The 22,931-nt window shown below is 35.1% G+C and overlaps 1 protein-coding gene across 2 annotated transcripts; it reads left to right on the plus strand.

Moving 5' to 3' along the window:
• The first annotated feature begins 1,392 nt into the window (after positions 1-1,392).
• Positions 1,393-18,058, plus strand: LOC110113715 (protein IQ-DOMAIN 1). Of its 2 annotated transcripts, none has more exons than XM_020846393.2 (7): positions 1,393-1,640; positions 13,414-13,537; positions 15,021-15,188; positions 15,513-15,740; positions 16,985-17,098; positions 17,173-17,534; positions 17,714-18,058. In XM_020846393.2, exons 1-6 carry the CDS (start codon positions 1,621-1,623, stop codon positions 17,503-17,505), a joined length of 987 nt encoding a protein of 328 aa, XP_020702052.1. In that variant the 5' UTR covers positions 1,393-1,620; the 3' UTR covers positions 17,506-17,534; positions 17,714-18,058. The 2 variants fall into 2 exon arrangements, with proteins under 2 accessions (XP_020702052.1, XP_028548348.1); XM_028692515.1 differs by having other exon boundaries at positions 1,394-1,732.
• Positions 18,059-22,931: the final 4,873 nt, after the last annotated feature.

Below are 22,931 nucleotides of genomic sequence, written 5' to 3' on the forward strand. Positions count from 1 at the left end.
TTTAAATATGATGGTGACGGGTGATGGCAAGTGCCATAGTAGTGGGTGGAGGCACTAGAGGGAACAAAGGCAAATGGCAGCGGTCATCGATGGCGGCCGGTGGTGACAACGATAGTGATCGCCTATGGGTGGCTGGCTGTGGTGGCGGCATTTGTGTCTGTCAATAATAAGTGGCGGCTTGTGGCAGCTTGCGACTACAATGATAGAGAATTTACAATGTATTTGAAAATTGGCAAAATCTAATTATTTCCAAATACAATAAAGTTGAACAAAATGAAACATTCTAAATATTTTAAAATTTCATTTTGTATTTCTTTTATTTTAGATAGATTACAAGGATATTTCTCCAATATGTGTCATATAAATTCAACATTTTATTTTTAATATACACTTATTTTTATGAAATATAATAAAGATTTCTTTTTTATCCTAACATAAGAATTAGATATCAAGAAAGTGTGTGTAAGTCAATTTGTCAAAAATTAGCATAGCTTAGATAAGAATACTCTGTTAAAAATTCCATGAAAATAAATTAAATATTGAACTTCTTTTAAGATTAATAAAATATAAAGTCTTATAATTATGAACTTTTTTATAAGCACGATCAATCCCTTTGGTAGGTAAAGAAATATTTTTAAAAAATAAGTGCTAGTCATAAAATAAGTGTCATATGGCATTGGCTCAAAACATCAAGAAGTGTATAATGTAGTTTAATAAACAAATAAAAAAAATCAATCTAAAGTTGTCTCGTTAAGAACTTGAATGACCTGAATCAAACATGTTAACCCATTTGTATTATTAAAAATATAAATTATTAACTATAAATTTAAAATATTTTATTAAAAATAAGAAGATTTTACCAACAAATAAAAAAAAGAAAAAAATTTAAATGAGTCATTTATAAATCAAAAATGAATTTGTTGATAACATGAATTAACAAATTTGATACATAAGTCAAAAAAATCTAATTTACATTAAACTAGTTTATTAAAAAAAGTCAAATTCAAATTTAAATTTTTTGAATCAAAACTGATGATAATCACAAATTGGTTCATACTCATCAGATTTAACTTGGTTGGTGGACTTGTATGGTTGGGAACTCCGCAACCCACATTCGATTCCTCTCCCGAGCGGCCGAGCAGCTGGCCTCCTTTGAGGGGAATACACTAAGCATGGTTGGCTACGGCTAGGTCCGTCGAGCAATTAGTTTTGCTGCCAAACGACTCGAATAAGAGTGAGCCAGATGACGACAACGGATAGATATTCCCATTTATATATATATACATATAAATTCATATCCTCCACTTACACCGTAAATGTATATAAGCAAGGCGGTCTCTTTTACCCATGACAGAAATGGATTGGGCTCCAGTAAGCAGGGCCGTCTTTTTAACCCTCATGATATAGAAATAGAATTGGTTCCAGCGTCGCTGTTGTCTCAGTTGGGTGTTCAAACCCTAACTACCGCCACCGCATTGCAATGATGGTGGAACCCTATGCGAAATCTCCTTTCCACCTTTCAATCATCGTCAGATGGAGAAGAGAGAAAAAAGAGAGGAAAACCCTATTGGAAGTAAAATTGAGGGCAAGCAGTAGGGACCAGGGTAGTGAAACTGGGCCATGGTTGTTGGCAGTAGCTGGTATATATCACCAACCCCCTTTCCTTCCTTCTGTTTCTTCCACAAAGTCTCCTTCATCTCATCTCGAGTCCTATCCGTGGCCCTCTTTTAAGGTAGTGTTTCTACTGTTTGTCTCGTGTGCCCTTGTGATTTTTTTGAGGAGCCTTCTAGCTATTTGAAATGATTCGCCCTTCTTTGTGATTTATATTCTCTTGGTTTAATAGAAGTGATTATTGAATGGTTTTCCATTTTCTTTCTCTTAAATTTGGTTTGTATAAAGTTCATAATCTTGTAACTTATTGATTTAAATTACGATTTGGGCTTATTGATTGACATTATGCTAGAAAATTGATTGCAGCGTTTTCCTTTTTTGTTACTTCAAAACTTTCTGTATTCTGAGATTCTTATGGTTTATCTGATTATTATTTTTATTAATTTATGCTTGATAAATAAATCTTCTTGCATAATTGGCACTGAACCATTGATTTTGAAGTTGACATCAATTCTTTAAATTCTTGTATTGCAGTCGGGTTTTTTATTCGTATTTTCCTCATTATGGAATTCTTAATTCTTGAACCCATATTAAAATCCTTTTCATTCTTCACAATTTCTGTTATAATTAGGGCTGAGCTGCTGATATAATTGATATTTCTTTTGTCAAGGATCTTTCTATATAGGATAAGCTTACTTGCTAACTTTGTTTATTACTTGGTAATATGCATGCGTTAATGCTATAAACATGCTTTAGAAATGTATCAAATTCAGATTTGTAGTTTGAAGTACTTTTACCTGTACAGTAAATGAAAATGTCATAAAAACTTCATTTAAGCAACCTCCTTATGATAGTGCAGATTCATTGTGCATCTTAGTATTGATAAAAATGACATATCCTTTTACATTTTTAAAATAAGGGTGAATGGTAAAAAAGAAAACCGTAGCCTGTGGTTTTCTTTTGGTATTTCTACATTTCAATACATTGGACCAGGAAGAATGGCAATAGAACAAATAGAGGGAGAGAGAAATTTTAGGATCAGTTGTTATGTGGATGGCAATTGCATAAGCACTTTTTTCTTAAATTATTTGGATGCTCACCCAGTGTTAATAAAGGTGAGCTAGATGTTTGTCTGTGCACCTCGAAAAGCAAGGCTATAGCACCTCACACACCTCTCAAGTGAGACCAGTAGTTAAGTCAACCCTTGCCTTTCACCTATGGAAGCTTATTTTTATTTTAATATTTTAAATGTAGAAGCTGAGTTAGTTTTTATGATGATAATTGTACATGTAGTGATGTCAAAAGTTAAAAATGAGCTTAAGATACAAGAATGTTAACTAGGAAATATGATAGATTAGATTTAGGTGAAAGAGTTTCAAGTCTTAGGTAGTGAATCTTGAGGATGCATATGATAAGTTTATGGAGATAGTAGAGGAGATGGACAACCATAAATCCATTGAAGGAGAATGGTCTATAGATGATGATGATGAAATATGTTGTAGCTCAATTAGATAATTAGACAACTATGCATGCCTTAAACTTAAAGTTATTTCATCAGCTAAAGCTATTATTAATGTAGTAGAAAAAAAAGTCATAAAATGAAAAATTGAACCAAATTGAAAATATGACATGCTATTTAGTTTTCTAATAGTTATGGTTTTATTTAAAATTTTTTATGAAAAGGGCCAAATTAATTTACGTATGATTCAATCAATAGTTTGATTTAATTAAATATTATTTGATTTGATTATAAGATAATTAGATCTTAGTTGGTCGTGATATGATTATATTTAATTATATTTGATTAAATTAAATTGTAGAAATAAGTGGAAGAGTTTATATATTCAATTCTTTGTTGATCTAGTGTACAAATTGGGTTTAAATAGAAAATAGAAAGATGTGATTCATGAATTTTCAATGGACAAGAAATAAAGACTTTCTTAAACATGCCTTTATATATATTTGAATTCAGATCATTATTCTATACAATACACGAAGAAAAATAAATGCCCTAAATCAATGAGTTGAAAAAAGCAAAAAAATTGAAGCTCTATCGATAGGTGCTGGCAGATAGTTGGGGGAATTCATGAATTCTAGTAGCATCCAATACTCCACCTCAACTTGGGTAATAGATATTATATACACCCAACTTGGGATTTAGACTCTCAAAGTTTCTACGTTGGATGACCTTATTTAGAATATCAACTATTTGAAGATGTGAAGGAGTGTAAACAAGTTGGATAGTATTGCCATAAATCTTTTTCTCGATGAAATAACAACCAATCTTTATATGTTTCGTCCAATCATTATTGCTTGAGTTCTTAGCAATGCTAATGGTAGCTTTATTTTCTCACAATAATTTCATTAGACTACTTAATGATCTCTTTTGTTCTCATAGTAGTCTCTCCAAACATTTTTATTCATGGATCTTGTATGACATAGCCTAAATTTTATTTTAACATGACGTCATATCATGACAATCTTGTTTATTTTCATATGAATTAAGTTCTTCATACATCTGGGCAATATCTAGTAGTTCATTTCTTAGCAGTGATAAAACTTGCTAAATTTGCATCAGTGAACACTTTCACATCTCTGTTACAAGTTTTCTTAAAATTTAATCCTCTACTAGGGTTCTTCATGAATCTATTGGCCATGTTAACTGAGAAGAAAATATACGATTGGGTATACATCAATTAAATTAATTTTTTTTACATGTTTGTGAGATCTTCCTTTATCAATAGAACTTTCATCATTAGTCCCCATCTAACATTTTGGTTTATTAATGTCTATTGGCTTATATCCCGTTATTCTAGTTTCATTAAGGAGATCAAGACCATACTTTTGTTTAGATACAAACATTTCATTTGATCATGCAATTTTCATGCTAAGTAAATACAGAAGTTGTCCCAAATTCTTAATACTAGAGTCTTTTGTCAAAAGATTTTTTAAACTGGTTATATTCCCTCATCATTTTTATTAACCATAATATCATCAACATAACTAATATATATGATAATCTTGTATATTGACATATATTTTTGAATATGGTGTTATCAATTTGGTATTAAGAAAAGCCATGAACTATAACAAACCTTGATGATCGGTCAAACCATGTTCTCAGTTGTTGTTTTAGGTCATATAAGGTTTTTCCGAAGCTTGCAAATTTTGTCAATGTTGAATTGACTCTCAAGCTCAAGGGGAACAATCATATAGGCTTCTTCCTTTATTTAGATCCTTATTTAAAAAAAATAAATTAATACAAAGTTGGTTTAGGGTCCAATCTAGGTTTGTTACATGGGATATAAATACATGAATGGAGTTGAGTTTAACAATTGGAGCAAATATCTCTTTGTCGTCTATCTCATAGGACTATGTCATCTTCCTGCTCACCAACATAATCTTTGAATCCTATTCATACTTCCCTTAATTTTGCTTAAGGTTGGTCTCTTTCTCTTAGAATTTATTCTCTCTCTTAGAAGTGAGTGATTTTGTACGTGCCATTTCTTTCAAAGGCATCAATTTCAACCATTATAATTTCTTGATCTTATTGTTATTTAGATTTTGAACCTCAATTAATGATGTAAAATGGGCATGATTGGTAGGTGCTAACTTGCCATATGATACAAAGTTTCTGATTAGGTGCTTGGTATAAGATCTAACACCTTTCCTAACTGTAATAGATTGATTAAGATCACATAAAGTTGGTAAGTTTGTTATTTGATTTGGAGTTGAGCTGTCTTCATGCTTAATTCTGAATCATGGTTCTATCACTCATGGAATTTGAAGGATGGGTGCTAGTTTTGGGTGAGTTTGCATGAATTATGGTATTTTAAGTGGGTCAATATCATGCTCAATTTCCCAAAGTATTCTCCCTTATGATATCTGCGGTATAAAAGGGTTGATTTTGAAGAAGGTGACATTCATGGTACTCTATCTTTGCTTTTTTGTTTTTTTATGATGTTGAAGATGGATGTGGACTAAGGAGATGCATATAATGATTTTGGTTGGAATGGATGGTATGATTTAAGGAGGGTAGGTTTGGATGATAGCTTGATAAGGAGTTTGGGAATTTAGTATTTAGGGGTCATGAAATTAATAAGAATGCTACAATTAATATAGTTTCGCCTTTAGAAATATCTTGGAACATGTGAAGCAATTATGATTCCATCATATTTATGTTTTTTTTTTTACTTTTGATAACTCCATTTTATGGTGGAGTGTCGACACGTGTGGACAATCCTTAATCCAACGGTTAAGACCCAAGGGCAAATTGTTGGTACTTATGCCCATTGTCTGCCTGAACTACTTGGCATTTAGCTTTGAATTGAGTTTGCACTTTCTTATTAAAATTTAAAATATTGCTAATGTTAGATTTATCTTTCATATGGAATAATCGTGTCACTCTAGAGTGATCATTAATGAATATAATAAAGTATCTTTAGTCTGTGATTTTGTTAACATTGGATGTCCCCCATTCCACACTATGGATTTCAGAAAATGAATTCATGGTTTGTATGGGTGATTAGGGAAAGAGTTGCGAGTGTGTTTGGATAATTAACAAATTTCACATTGATCAGATCCAAATTTTTGTTTAAATAATGAAATATTTATTTTAGCTAAAAAAATACAAATGACCCAATCTGTAGTGCTATATCATATGACATTCTCATTATTCATGCTAGAAGATGAAATTACACTTGCCTTTTCCCAATATTGCCAATCAAGTTTTTCTTTTCTGAGATGATGAAGATCAACAACGATCTTAGGACTATCAGTATTCTTTACTTAATTCAACACCTAAAATTAGCACATGTTTGTGTGGAAGTTAGTAACACAATTTAGGTCTTTTATAAATTTGTTGATGACAAAAATGTTACAATCCAATTTAGAAATATGAAGTGCAAATTTAAAGGCAATGCCTTCTGAAAATATGACATATCTAATTCCAACAACAACAGACAAGCATCCATTTGCAATTTGAGTATTGAGGTTTTCAGTGCATGATTTATACTCATGGAAAATTATAGCATAACTAGTCATGTGATTTGAAGCACCTAAGTCACTGACCTAGAACCATACTTTTCATCATTTAATGAGTTACCTCTTTTAACAGCATAAGTTAAGCTCACCATAACTCCAATAGTTTGCAGGGTTTGTTGGGACTTTAGTGATTGTTGAATCAAAATTTGAAGGAATTCAATTTGTTCTTTGTTGAATGGACATAGGTCAATGGTGTGTGACTCTCAATAGTGATCATGTTGCCATGAATTTCATGATTTTGTATTGTCCTTGATCTGCAGCAAGTGTGTTTTTTTTTTTGTATAATTTCTAACATTTGTGTCCAATCTTGTGACAATGCTCACACCACAATCTGGTTGTTTTCTTGTAACTCTACCACCCTTATGGCTAAATTGGGTTCCACGAGCTGCAACTTCATAGTTTTATCATCAGTGTTTCAAGCATTGTTGGGCACCCCCAACATTATTTTTCTCCTAGTTTCATATCTTTTAATCTCATATACGACTTCATAAATACTAGATATAGGCTTTATGCTTAAGATTCTCCTATGAACATTATCTTGTATTGCTGACTATCTTGTTGGCACCTTTAGTCTTTATCATGAAAGATGCGCAGTTATAATGAACAACTAGTTAAATATTTGAAATATAGCATCATAGTGTTGTCGTTTCGATGTGGGTCATAAAGAAAGATTTTAATCTTGAATATGGTTTAGTTATTGTCAATTGGAGTAGGTATTATTTGTCGCATCTCAAATTTCTTTGGTATTTTGTAGTACATGGAAATTTCATCAATTTCGTTTTTCATGGAATTTATTAGTTATGACACCACAATACTGTTTTTGGTCTTCCATGGATTTTTTGATTTTTTTTTTGTGAAATTGTCTGCCATAGAACTTGGGGTTATGAGTTGCTCCTATGAGATAATCCTCCATGCTTTTCTCACATACGACATTATCACCGATTGAGACCGGCAACAAACAAGAACAACATCAAGCTTTTATCTCACCGTGGGGTCAGCTTTATGAATATTTTTTTCATTGTCCTGTTAAAATTCAACTGATTGAGAGCATTAGATGAAATTTTACCCAGCAAGTTTGTGGTCATTGACATGAAAAACAGAAGTATTTAATGGGATTGTATCATTGATCAGAATTGATGGACTAATAACAAAAAAGTAGGTGTTTTTTCTGCTGCCAGCGAGAGAGCGATATATGGGATAAAATAGGTGGAACAAATAAGAGGAAGAGCGAAAAAAATGGCCTGATATCATTTAAAATATGTGGAAAGGTTTATTGATTTCATTTACCGTGGATTCTAGAATTTAAGCTAGGTTTAGATAGAAAAGATCCCATGGACAACTAAACACTTCCCTAAACAGGAATGACGAAAAAGAAAAAAACATGATATGAATATTTGAATTTAGCTCTTTATTACATATAATAAAAAAAAAAAAAAAAAAAAAGCTTAGGGTCGATGAGCTGGATGAAGCAAAAATAAAAGCTCTCTTGGCTGGTGCTGCCGGAATGCAAGGGGAGTTTTTGGATTCCCACAACATCCAATACAATTATAATTTTGATCATAATAATGTTAGATTTTATTAGATGTATATTAGTATATTTTTTTTTTTCAAACGATTTGTTTCTTAACGTGTAAAATTCTATGATCTATAAATATGGATGTAATGTAAAAAGGTACTTTAAATTTTATTGAAAACTAGGAAGCACATCATATTTGGTTGTGAGCTCCGAAAATTCGGCCCCGGCCTCTGCCCGCTTTTCTTTTTATTCGGCGAGGAAGTTTTAACTGATAAGTTCCGAGGTAAATTTTTGAAGGCAAATGGGTTTGTAGATAAGACACTACCCAGAGATTTCGCCCTCATTTTGTGAGGACTTTATGTTATGAGTTCTGGTTTCCTATAGGCGCAAGCCCCTATAGTTAATTACCTCTCCTGATCACGAGAGAAAACTTTCGATTAAGGCTAGTCGTCAATCAGATATGTAGAGGATACATAGTATCTGACATATAGTAGCAACATGGATGTTGAGATTTGAGATGTTGAAATGGTTGGAGAATTTGATAATTTTGATATTTAAAATTGGAATTTCACCATCTTTCACTTAAAGCATATGATGGACCCGATCAAGATCCCATGGTTCCGTCGTCCCGGGCCATCGTGGTCCCTAGTCTACTTAGTCAGAGGAGGTAGTCGACCCAACCTGACAGAAGGATCCTTGTCGGCAGCCATGGGTTGCTTCGTCCAAGGGGACCTTGTAGACCTCTGGTGAATGTTTGTCTAAGGGGACAAATTTGAATCAACCTTAGCTGACATAGGGCTTTGTGCCCTATCAATCATATACTATTGATTCATAGCTCAAGGATTTGATTCCTTTAATGAACGTATTGGCACTGGCCATAATCGGTATTTCGTGGTGCCATTTAGCGGCAAAATCACTTGGTTCAGAGGGCCCCGGGTCATAACCGTTTATCCTGCGGCGCCATTTGGCGGCAAAACCGTCGGTTAGAGGACACGTACCACGTCCTTATTGGCAGGAGATTGGTTGAGAATAGATCCTAGTGATATTTTCGACTAGACATTTAGCTCACTGTGAGCTTAAGTAATTTTTTATTTGTCCACCTCGACAAACTGTTGCGGAGGGTGGATGGATTTTTTGCTTTTAAGTGTTTAATGGTTAATTTCATTTTTAAATATTTGGGATTTTGGGATTTTTTGGATATTTGGATTCTGAGTGGACTTTTGGGAGGCATTTGAAAATGCCTTAAATTAACCCCTCCGATTGAGATCTTCAATCAACGTGGCCATCATCGGGGTGTTCAGGGTCATTTCTCTTTTGTTGATTGAATCTTGTCAACTCTATCGAATTATCGATAGAGGATTGGATTTCGTTGGCTTTATGCCCTTGATAGTGAATTCTCTTTGTTATAGGGCTTGAAGGCCTAATATTAATGTATTAAGACAAATATGACGGTCGTCACGACCGTATATTTGTTTGTTGGTTCGAACCCTGTTGACTTATATTGACCCGTATAGAAGGATCGGTTTCGAACTTGAATTCACTTGTCAACCCGCGCAACATCCCTAGACGTCACGTGTGTACCAATAACACGCTCGTCGGGGCCATGTGGGTGTTTGGGGGCATTTTATAATTGAACTCTGTCCACTCCTTTTATCTTCTTAGGAGGATCGGGTTCAAATTTAATAACTTGCGCAGTATCCCTGGACGTCACGTGTGTACTAATAACACGCTCGCTAGGGCCCTTGCGAGTGTTTAGGAATTTCATTGATTTAACATACCCCTTTGTGTACCTATGTGTATACAAGCTACGGTGCACGTGCAAGAGTATTTTGAAAGTATTTGTATACGCCTTCTTTCCGCTTGTATGAATGTTGCGGATCCGGTGGCGTGGCGTAGTAGTTTCTGAATAGAGTTGTTTGCTGCTTCGTACAGGTAGACTGTCGTGCACTACTCGTTGCTTTATGTAGGTAATTCGTAGTATACTAACGAGTCTTCTGCTTTTGTTTGTATAGAGAGTTGCATTTGTAGGTAATTCACATGATCCCTTTGTTCGTGGTCAGCTCTCTTTACATATAAATCTTCTAGAACCGGCCGTAGGCTTTTGCATTTGCTACTGTTCCTCTACATTTTCTCGTAGGTAGCATTTAGTGTAGATGATGGGTTCCCTATAATCTTGTATATATATTGAACTTTGTTACATATCATCTGCTATCGCTTATCAGAGCCAATACACTTGATTGATGTTGGACAATTGTCGGAGGCTATCATATTTACCATGTGTTATCTCTTCTACTCGTAGATGTTCAATGAATTTACTTGCAAGTTGATATTGACTAGACAGGGATCATCACATTTATAGCTTATATGTAGTTCTCGCTCACGAATGTATGGCTGCACTGATCATAGATACATCATTGAATCCCTTTGAAATTCCTTTATTTGTCTGGTGTAACTGCTTACAAGTGTTGATATCTGCTATGACTCTTATACTTGTTCGTAGATAAAGAGTCTTTTGTGACGATCGACAAGAACTCATATGCATCACAAATATGTTATTCTAGCTTGTAGATAGCACGCTGTAACTTTTTGACCATTGCTTGCATATGAACTATAATTGACATGGGGTAATTCATTATATTTCCTTCTTGTCGACTTCCTACACCTGTAAGGCATCATTACAGTTGCTTGTATTTTGACTTATATTGACTATGGGAGAGCTACAGTTTGTTGTATGTCACTTGTATTTACTCGTGTCATCGTTTCCATCACTCTCCTTGCATATGTTTGTAAGATGGTGGATAATGCTATTACAAGTCCTTTATTTTCACCCTCGGGATGAATGCTTATATTATGGTTTCTTTCTTTTATAGATTGATTGACTTGGGAAATTTGTACAATCATCCAAACTTATTCCCTTGGGTTTTCGTTGCTCAAAGCTTACATTTGCCCAAGTGCTCCAATTATATGTCACAAGTGTGTAACATAGGTTTCTTCAACATGAGTCTCACATTTGTTTCTCGATATGCATTTGATTGATCAAAGCTATACCTTGATTTTAGTATCTTCAAAATGTATTTAATAATTTTGAAGTTCAATTCCTTATAGATCATTCAGAGGCCCATGTCATTCTGCACTCTGTTTAGGTTCAGTATTCAAGTCCAGATTTGAATCTAATTCAAGTTCAATTTGGTGTGCAGATTCAAGTGTTCGTTGGTCAAAATACAAGTCCTCATTTTTGCTCAAGTCATAATCAAATGAGGTTCAAATTGAGTTAAAGCTCTTTATGTCATTTTCAAGTTCATAAGTTCCTCTCACTTGGTTCAAACCAAGTTCAAATGCATGTCCATAAGTCATATGTTGTTCTTGTAGAGTTCAAATGTCGAAGCTCATGTTCAAGTTTAAGTTCAATTAAGTCATTTGTTGCAAGTTCTAGTCAAAACTCATTGCACCAATCTCCTTTGAGTTCAAGTAGTCCATATCTTGTTTTGAGTTTGTTTTGAATTTGATCAAGCTCAAATGCATGTCCATAAGTCCTTTCAAGTATCAAACTCAAGTTCACTTGAGTTCAGGCTCATTTGAGTTTGAGCTCTTTTCCATATGGTTTAGGCTTAGTTCTTTCAATTTATTTAGATTCAATCCCTTCTTTAGTCATTTGATTTAAGTTCTGAGCGTAGTTCCAAGTCCTTAGATTTTCGATCCAAATTTCGACAGCCTCTCGGCGTCTCCCCCGTTTAGGGGAAAAATCAAGAGGCAACCTTTCCCCTCGATGCTACGTGAGCGCTTCAGGTAGGTGTCAGAATGATACCGCGGTTGCAAATTATTTTTTTTATTCCCGCCCACTATGTGAGCATTTAAGGGTGTTTTTTTATTATAAGAAGAAAGCACATGTTAGAAAGACACAGATTTCCCCCCTCTGCACCACGTGGGTGTTTGGGGGTACTTATATAAAAAAAGAAAACACATTTTTTTTATTCCCTTCGCCGCAAGCGCCGCACCGGTTTCCCTCCCCACAACGCTACTTGAGCGCGTAGGGGGTTTGCCGGCTCGTTGCTAGCATTGAAGAGGGATTCTTAAATTGCCGCAAGCGCCGCGCCGATTTCCCTCCCTACAACGCTACGTGAGCGCGTAGGGGGTTTGCCGGCCCATTGCAAGCCACGAGGAAAGAATCACTTTTTTAAGATTAATTATAATTAAAATAATTAATTATTATTAATGATAATTAATAAAGATTAATTATAAAAAATTAATACCTTACTAACTTAAAAGGCCGGGTGTAGGGTCTGGGTCGTCGGGTTGGATAGGGAGAGGCAGGGTTCGACTACTAGCAGAGAGGAGGAGATCGGGATGGGGGTCTTGGCTCGGGGACGAACTCGTGGAGGCCGGGTAAGGATGCTCTCTCCTCTCTCTCTCTCTCTCTCTCTCTCTCTCTCTCTCTCTGGACGGAGGGGATCGGGAGGAAGCCTGAAGGGAAGAGGCGAGCTTGGGGCTTGGTTTTGGCATCGGCACAGAGAGCTGGGGTCGGGTGGAGAGGAGAAAGTAGCGAATGGAAATGGAGGAGCTGAGTGTGGAAGTAGAGGGAGAATCGGTGTTGGAGTTTCGGCTGTAGTGGGGATCGGAAGAGAGCCAGTGATCAGGAAAATGGAACTTTGGCTTCGGGTGTGAGCGAGAGAAGAATAGCGGGAACCGAGAGGCTGTGGAGGTCTGGTATTTAACGACGTATTTGGGCATTCGACCGAGGAACTGCCGCAGGATTTGAGTAGGAATTGCGGGATGCGACTCAAACGGCGCCGCGTACACAGGGATTCAGCGGGATTTGAGCGGAATTTGGGGGATGGTCATTATAGGTAAGTAATTATTTAAACCTCTTTTCTTTTGTATCTTCTGGATAACACAGAGAGGTCAACATTGGTTAAGACAATTGTTATTTAATTTAAAATTTTCAAAACAAAGTAACATCTAATCTTATCATGATCAAATAAAGTATTGTCAAATCTAATTATTGAGTCTAGTTATGCATAAACTGTGATGATCTGATCCGAGAATAATAATGCTTTGAGATGATCCTGCATCATAATTGCCATTTCATGTTCATTCTAGCGGCTAAGAAATTATAAATTTGCAATTATTTTCTTGTATTTTCTACAAGACGTTCAGAAGCTTTTTAGTTTTCTTAGTCTTCAGGTTTCTGGAGGATGAAATTTAATTGATAGACTAATGCTAACAATGGAATATTTTCTTTCCAGGTCTGGTTTGGATGACATATTAAATCATCCAAAGTTGCATCTTATGATTATGGGTTCTGGAGATTGGTTTAAAACAATCATTGGCAAGAGGAAAACAAAACAGCACAGATCGAAAGAAACAAAGGTATCTGATGAACTTTCTGTTATGGTTGTTTTTCTTTTCCTTTTGCTTCTCTATTTTTCCATGCTTGACCAGAGAAGCTACTTTTAATTGTTATTATTATTTCATTTATAAGCTTAACTGAATCTTGGTGCTTGTTTAACCATCAGCCTGTAAATGCTTTCCCAAAAATTTACCTTAGTAGAGATTGCATTTCTTGTTGTGTAAGAGTTAATTGACAAGCGGCCAATTCAGAAAATTAATTATTAAAACAGTTTACATTCTTCATTTTGATATATACTAGAAAATTAATTAGTAAGAAACATTTTACATTTAGGTAAAACTCCTTCAATGTTTATGTTATGAATAAGTCTTACACCTTTAATATCAATCATATCAAACCTTGACACAATACTAAGTCATCTTCTTATTTTTTCAGCCAGAAATAAGGAAATCAGTGTCAGAATTCTTCACGTTGTTGTTGAAGTGTGATTTCGGTTTCTTTATGGTTGTTAATGTGAGAAATACCACCAGGTCTATCACTACTACCGACAACAACAATGTCAAGCCTTTATACCACTATGTGGGGTTGGCTAAATGAATCTTTTTTTTCAATTGTGTCCTAACAAGAGTCAAATTTTCATTTAAATTAAAAAAAATCATTTCAAATATTTTTTAACCAGGTTTTTTTAGGTATGCCTCTATCTTTCTTAACATATGCCAAATCTAATATATCTACTCACCTAAACGGGTCATTGGAAGATTGATGTTTTATGTGACCAATCCATCTAAGGTGACTCTCTCTAATCTTATCTGTCACTGAAGCTACTCCAAAATTTTCATGTATGTACGCATTTCACATTTTGTCTTTAAGAGTAAAGCCACTCATCCACCTGAAGTGCGGTAGTTGCTAAAAAGTTTCTTGTTCAACCAATCAACATCAATTTAGTTTCGTTAAGCATTGGAATCTAGATTATAGCAGCATTGCTAACAGAAATTTCCAAGAATGTACTAATAAACCTTTTCCGTGTATTTGTATTAGAACTGATAAAAGAATAACTATGAAAGAACCTGGTTGAAAAGGAACCTTGTGTTGTAATGTTACACCCATTTGCTTCATAACTATGATTTAATTGGTGTATAGTGGCCAGAGTTCCAGCAAAGGAAAACATAGTTTCTCTTTCATTATGCTAATAAACTATCAATTATCTTCTACTTATTCTTAAGGGAATGATTACTCGGTGAAAATTGCTTCAGCGATGCTTACCTTTTTAGTCCATAAATCATTATCGTCAGTAGCCTTTTTTTTTTAAATGCCAGCAATTCATTTTGTTCTTATTGAGTGTGGGAGTAGTGACCTTAAAATTTTTGTTATTATCTTAATATACGTGCACTTCAAGCACATTAGTTCTTTTTTTGACATCGTATTGTTCATGAGTGTCATTAGTAGTGCTGCTTTTTATTCGACTATTTCTCCTAATCAACAAATTTTCTTGCTGTTCAACAGGGATCTGCTCGTGACCAGTCAAATGGATTCAAGTTGAAAAACCAGCCTAGTAAATCATCAAATAAATTATATAATGGTTCTCGTGGCAGAAATAATCTGGGAGAATCTGGTTTTAGTTCTGAGGAGATGGCAGCTATTCGAATACAAACTGCATTTCGAGGCTACAAGGTTTGTAATCCCAATTTTAACAAATATCCTTGCTTGTAACTATTTGAAATGTTTGATGTGCGTGAGGACTTTAGTTGTTGAAGTAAGAAACTAGGTTTGTGTTGCAACTGATAGCCGATAGATGCTAGGTTAAGCTAGATGCTGGGAGCTGTAGTTTGCATATCTATGCTTAATTTGTACATCAAATGCATGCTACATGATACATTTCCGTTGAAACTTCACCGGTTCTCTTGCCTTTGTTAATTTTCTATATCATGAGCATTTTTTTGTATTCCATCTTTTTGATGAGAGAAAATATGAAATCCAATTTGTTTTGTTTTACAGGCTAGAAAAATTTCACGCCAACTGAAAGGAACACAAAGATTAAGTTTCCTTTCTGATGGCGGTTCTGTTAAAAGGCAGACATCTCTCACTTTGCAGTTTGCTCATTCCTGGAGCAAAATACAAACACAAATAAGAGCTCGGCGTGTTTCTATGGCAACAGAAGGCCGAATTAAGCAAAAGAGATATGAAACCCAAACAAAACTTGAGGCCAAGCTTCATGATTTAGAAGTATGCTCTCTTCGCTCTCCAGTCCTCTTAGAGTTTCTTTTTCTCAAGGTGTTTTTGCTTTTGTGTTAAATATCCCGTCAAATGTGAGGCTTCTATGGTTTGATCGACTATTGTAAGTTCCTTCTTAGAAGCGTATTGATTTCATGATGCATCATTATTCTGATCCTATGCATCAAACTGCAGTTAGCATTTTGATTTAATGAGATGGAATCTGTTAGTAGAGATAGCCACTTTCTCTCGACTAATTATAATTGACTTTGTAGTTTTTCGTGTTTTTGCTAAAGGTCAATTTTTTTTTCTTCAAGGGCATTAGCAGGTGCACAACGCAATTGCTAGAGTTTTTGGGCAGAGATTGATGTGTGCAACCTTATCACTACTCCTAGTTTGCATTAAGATATTTTTTTTATCATTTTATTGAGATGCAAATCCCACGGGAGAAGTGAATTAAGAGTTAAGTCCCTAATGCACTAATTGTAACATTTATTAGTCAGCTTAAGTTTTCAGATTGATGTGCATCTATCTACTCGTATAATGTGCTCGACCAGTGGGCTCCAGTGTTTAACCTCCTAAAAAATGATATAAGATTCAATGATTTGGCTATGGTCCAGTGTCTTATATAATTTGTAGCTCTCATAGCTCTTAGTGACTTTCAAGCATGGCCATATATACAAGGTTCAAAAGTGGTTGTCACCCACACTGACTCCATGTCATGGGGTTAGCTCTTAGTTTTGGCTAATGATATTGAATAGTTATTATTTGTGGGATAGGTATGACTGATGTGGAGTGCTCTTTTATGTGGGCTTCAAAAATTCGTGCCCCGGCCTCTCCGCGACCTCTTTCTTTTTCGGAGCGTCGAGGAGAGTTTTAACATTTAAGTTTCGAGGTAAATTTTCAGAAGGCAAATTTGGTTTTAAATAAGACAATGCCTAGAGATTTTACCCTCATTTTGTGAGGACTTTATGATCTGAGTTCAGGTTTCGTATAGGCTCAAGCCCCTCTAATTATCAGTGGACCTTACATTTAGCATAAACCATTGGTTTGATTGGTGTTTAACCATTAGCATATTTGGCTCAACTTAAATCCCCACTCAAGTCATTTTTGCTTCAAAGTTTTTGAATCAACACAATAGTTTCCATCTCAATTCTATAAGATATACAATCAGTTTTACATCCATATAATAGTTGTACATTGCTTAATAGATTTTATATGGAATGCAAATCACATCTTCATCTACTAGCTAACAGGTGGAATGGTGTGGAGGTGTTGAAACAATGGAAGGAATCCTCTCCAGAATCTATCAAAGAGAAGAAGCTGCAGTTAAGCGTGAACGGGCCATGGCCTATGCATTTTCTCACCAGGTAATCAAATAACCTGCTCAATGCTTTCACCAAGCAACTAAAACAGGTCTTATCCAGTATATCATTGATTGCAGTGGAGGGCCAACCCTGGTGTAAACCAAGGGCAGCCCTATGAAATTGGTAAAGGAAATTGGGGCTGGAGCTGGATGGAACGGTGGATTGCTGTTCGTCCGTGGGAGATGAGGATCACCACCTTGCAGAAAACACAATCCAAAGCAGCAGTCAAGACAATTAAGAAGGGAAATTTACCCATAAGCAGTGCTCAGAGCGTGATCAAGCCTCCAATACCAATTTCCGCCAGTAGAATCCCTGCAAAGAAGAATTCAGCTAGGTTGGCAGACGAAAAGGCAGTTAACCAAAAACAGAATCCTGCCACGATGACTACGCAAACTTGTGAAGTTGTCTGAGAAAACCAATTCACTACCTAAAATATATTGTGAGTAAACTATTATGATAGATTGAAGCTTCCTTTGTTCATTTTGCAATGTTTTTTGAATGATGTAGAAGGTTGGAAAGTGCGCTTAAAAATCACACCTAACGCCTTTGTCTACTTGCATTGATGCGTAAAAGATAATGGAAGGGAATATCCTGACTAAAAGTTTTTGGTTGGAACAGGCATACTCTCCTATATCAGTGCAGGCTTCTGCTGGAAAAGAATGGTTAGGTGTAATTTATCTTTATGTATGTGCTTTCCATGTGACCTGAAGACTGTTCTTTGATCCCCCACCGTAGCTTCTTTGGAATAAAAGATCGGATGTGGTGCCCGAAATGAAGACTGCTTACAATGATTGATTTCAAACGATAATCACTGTACATTTTGTAAGTTTTTATTATCATATACTTCTTTGTTTGCTTGCTTCTGTCTCTTTTTTGTTTTTTTTACTTTTATTTTGGGTGCTTTCGGAGGATTAGATTGGAATTCAACTTATGAATGCAAGTAATTACTGTTTAAATTTTTTATTCTCTTCTTGTTTATTTATGAAATAGAGAAGTGTTTTAGGTGCAGTTTTTTATTCTCTTGTTGTTTATTTAAGAAATAGAGAAGTGTTTTAGGTGCAGTTTTTTATTCTCTTGTTGTTTATTTAAGAAATAGAGAAATGTTTTAGGTGCAGAAATTTGCACATTGAATGATATGGTTTGCATCCATTCGATGAAATTATAAATTTCATTGCTTGTGTGCTACATCTCACTCAAGTTTTTGACAAATTTCATCGGCCCCTAAGCTTCATCTTTTTATGAAAGAGCATATAAACTGCATCAGTGCACATTTGTTTCACAGATAGATTTCTCATATTTGAATAATTTAGATGGTAATTTTACTTGGATCAATACCTAATATTGCTATCATTACTACTCTTAAGATATTTCATGGGCAATTAGAATCTTACTTCTGTTGATTTTTGGGAGCGTGCTGGGCTGTAACAAGTTCAGTTAACACAGTTTGGCTTGAAAGCCAGCGAATAGAACACTAAGCTAAAGGTTAGTGTGACTCTTCTTTCATGAGCAGTCTCATCTAATTAATGGTACTAATGTATTTGTGCGGTCCTTTTAAGCAATATTTCTTATTAGTGAAATTTTGCGTTAACTTTTTCTTATTAACAGGTAGGAATCTTGCATGTGATACTGAATTTAGCAACTTGATTTTCATGTGATGCAATATTTCTTTTATAAAAAATATGTTTAGAAAGACTTGGACTAAAAGTTTCAATTATTAAGGGAACTGTAGCTGAATTGTGTTATAAGTGAAAGTTTCCTGAAAATTTATATAAGCAAATCATCATTAAGAAAATGTTCAAAAAAAGAACAGTCCAGGTCAGAAATTCAAGTAAAACTTGGAGAATAATCCTCCCAATCCGTCTCATGTGGTCAATTACGATTATAACAGGGTTTGAATTCTTGAGAGAGAATGGTTTCAACTATCACCTCAAAATACTTGAAAGTTGTGTTAAATTAAGTCTTCATTTGGAATAATTTTTTTGTTACTTTATAAAATTTTTTTTAGTACAAAAATTTTTAATACTAGAAAGTTCTTTTAGAAAGCAGCAAAGTTGTCTCAAACGAAGCTTAATGCTTAAGCTTCATTTGTGATGACTTTCTTATTTTTTAAGTAGTTTTTTAATAAAAAATTTTTTGAATTAAAAATATTATTTTAGAAATTACAAAAAAAAAGCTGTTGGAAGCTTCGACTAAATTATACAAGATTCAAATATTATTTATCTTTTTTAATTAATAATATAACCTGTTTTATATATATATATATATATATATATATATATATAACAGAATATTATTAACTTATTTTGAGTAATTTCTTTATATTTTAATACTGTTGAATTAATGCGATATACAAGGTGCAAGTCGCTGCGGTCTAGTGGCAAGGAAATGTACTAACTATTAATTTTAATAATTATAATTAAATTTATTAACGTCATGAAAAAAAAAAGATGTAACAGGGTGTGATCTATTTCATAAAGCCGGGAAAAAGGTAAACTGAAGAGCAAATGAAACAAATTCTGATCCCTGTATAAACGTCCATTCCCCTATGGTCGCATAGGAGCACCGACACTCATAGACCACCTTGCTCATAATCCTATAGGGCCAAGTGTGTAGAGGCTGCGAGGTAAATGAATTTAAGTAAATTTTTATAGTATAACAACTAAAGAACAAAGCTTCACACATCTCTAAATTAATGTATTTAATATTTATACAGGAGATAGAATGTTAACAAGCATCATATTTATTCATGACAACAAAAAATAATGTTGAAAATATATTGCAGATTAAAGCGGAAAAGGTGTTTGTTTTTGGGAAATTAAAGGAGCACTACGATATTGGGTGTTTGAGCGTTGAAATGAATTTTTATATAAATATTGTAATCCACTAAATCAATTTTTACAAAATCTCATTTTCCCTAAGGACTGCAGGCTAGTGATTTAAGCTTTGTTAGAGAAACTCCCGATTTTCTGTTGGATTTTTCAAATTTCTTTTGAATTATACCGTTGGCGGGTTTCTTGTGGGGGATGGAAGATCACCGTCCGGTCACCTCCGATGACCGGAATGTTCCGCCGTGGAAGGTCATAGATTCTACTACTGCCGATAAAGCTTTGTTTGAGAAGTCATCGAGAAGAAGCAATTCGCCTTTGGTGATCCGAGAACCAATCTTGGAGAAGGTTGCGGTGGTATCACCTGTGCTGGGAAAAGGCAAACAAGCCATGACTGAAGAAGAAAGGAAATCTCCTCATCTTAATGAAGGTTCATCGTCATCACAGAGAAATATAATTGTTAGCAGGTTCACCAGTTTGAAGCACAAACTTATTATGGAAGACGATCATTCGTCTGATAAGGCTCAAACTTGCAATCCAATTGTTTGTGAAAAAGCAGTAGTAGATGGAAGTCAAATTATCCCTGTAGTAGAAGGCAACGCCAGCGATTTATCATCTGAACAAGAACATTTGAATCCATGGATTAAACGTCCATATATTAAAGTCAATCTTCCGACCTGTGGATCTTTTATGACTGAAGACGGATCAGCTATCAAATTATTTGAGCCCAATGTTAAAACAAATTCAAAGAAGCTTCAATTCTCTATTGTTGTGAAGGTATTTGGGAGGCGAATTCTTGTGCAGCTGGTAGCAGCTGAGTTGAGATGTCAGTGGACGAAGTATGGTAAATTTCATTTAACGAGCCTTGGCTCTGACTGGGTTCTATGTTCATTCTTCTCTAAGGAGGCCATGGAGAATGTTCTATTGGGAGGGCCATGGTTTGTCAATGGGCACATAGTTGGCCTTGATAAGTGGAGCTCAGATTTTAATCCTAACTCACTCAAAGGGCTGTCTTCTCCAATTTGGATTAGGATGCCGAGCTTGCCATTATACTGCTGAGACGAAATCAATGTCTCAAGGATAGCGTCGTATATTGGTGATCCTATTTTGATTGATGGGGATATGTTCCAATGGGGGAGGAGAGAATTTACCAGGGTATGTGTTCGAATCTAGCTGGATCGACAATTGCCTACTGGTGTTTGGGTGGAAGGAGTTAATGGTATATTTTTTCAAAAAGTGGAATATGAGAAAATTTCCAACTTTTGTTTTAATTGTGGACGTATTGGCCATTTGAAGGAAGCTTGCAATGTTGTTGAGAAGAAAGCAGGGCCAGTAGAGACTACTGGACTGCCTAATAGAAGTATTCCAGAACAGGCCGTTAGCACCATGACAATTCCTGATAATGACTCTTGGTCTTTAGTCAATAACAGAAGGAATAAAAAGAAGCCATTACGAATGCAGAAATTCATTCCTAAGGGTAGTGGAGCAATGAAATCTGTTGATGGGTAGCATTCTAATATTGCAAAGTATAATGGAAGTTTATTAATAAATCTGGAATGCAGGAACAATAACTCAAACAAACTTGGAGAGGGAAAACTGCCAGAAGTTAGTACAAATTTGCTGGATGTTGCTAGCAAACCTGCTGAAATTCGTAATTCAGTTGAAAATGCAGTGGATTCTATCGAAGCTGAGGTGGATATGAGTTTCCAAGCCAGGAATTTGGCGGAACAAAGAATTCCTGAGGGAAATTTGGAGGTTGATTCAAACAAGGTGGCCTTATTTTCTTCTAATAACAAATTTGAATTGCTAAATGCCTTATGTGAGGGAGGCAATAATGTTGAAATTCAGGTTGATTCCATTGAAGAAGAGGTGGAAGAAGGTGAAGTAGTGGAAAATCTAGAGATCTGTCATCACAATGGCACAGTTGTAGCTGCTTAGGGTAGCATTGAGAGGATTTCTGATAATCCTATTGAGGAGAAAATTTGCTCTGAGTAATGGAAAGGGTTCTTCTCATAAAATTAAACTTGTTAAGGAATTGAGATACTTGGGCTCATTAAATATGGCTTCTAGGCAAACTAAAATCAGCATGAATAAGAGAAGGGGTGGGGTTTCATCCCCATTCTTATCCAAATGATTTTTATTAGCTTTTGGAATTGTAGGGGGGCTAATAAGAAGGAGGCCTCCTTGTATTTGAAGGAGTATATAAGAGATTGTAATGTTTTTTTTTTGGTAGGCATTGTGGAAACCAAGATTTCTTCTCTTTCTAAAGAAGAATTCGTCAAATTGATGGGTGAGAACTGGGATTATTTTCTGCAGCCATCAAGAGGTAATTATGGAGGAATTCTAGTAATCTGGAAAATTGAAGTAGCTTATTTCTCCTTGATAAAGACCTCAGATCAATGTGTGCTGGGGGAACTAAAGGTTTTCAACAAAATCAATTGGATAGTAGCTACTATTTATGGTAGTCGAGAGACTCAAGGAAAAAGAGATTTATGGAATTTTCTGGATGGAAACTTTAACCAGGAAATTCCATCTGTGGCAGGAGGTGATTTCAACTGCATTCTGTCACAAGATGAGAATAAAGGTGGAAAGAAATTTTCTTTCTCACAGGGGCCATTTGAAATGAAGGCTTTTATGAATAGGAATGACCTACATGATGTGGGTATTCTTGGTTCTAAGTTCACATGGTACAATAACAAAAGTGGAGGTGCCCGGATTTTGGAAAGGCTGGATAGGTGCATGCTGAGTTCAAAAGCTTTGGAAATAACTAATCAAGCATCAATAAGGCATTTGAATAGAATTGCATCTGACCATTGTCCCATTGTTTTGAAATTTTTTGATCAACAATTTCAAAGTACCAAACTTCGAAAGTTTGAAGATGTATGACTGTCTTATTTAGCTGCATCATCTGTGGTCAGGAATTCTTGGACAAAACCAGTGAGGGGTGATGATATGGAAGCTCTAAATAAGAAATTTTCAAGAGTACTTAAAGCCTTGTTTTTTTGGACCAA

Source organism: Dendrobium catenatum, unplaced genomic scaffold (genome assembly GCF_001605985.2).
Source record: "Dendrobium catenatum unplaced genomic scaffold, ASM160598v2 original_scaffold_217614, whole genome shotgun sequence".
NCBI classification, from domain to species: Eukaryota; Viridiplantae; Streptophyta; class Magnoliopsida; order Asparagales; family Orchidaceae; genus Dendrobium; species Dendrobium catenatum.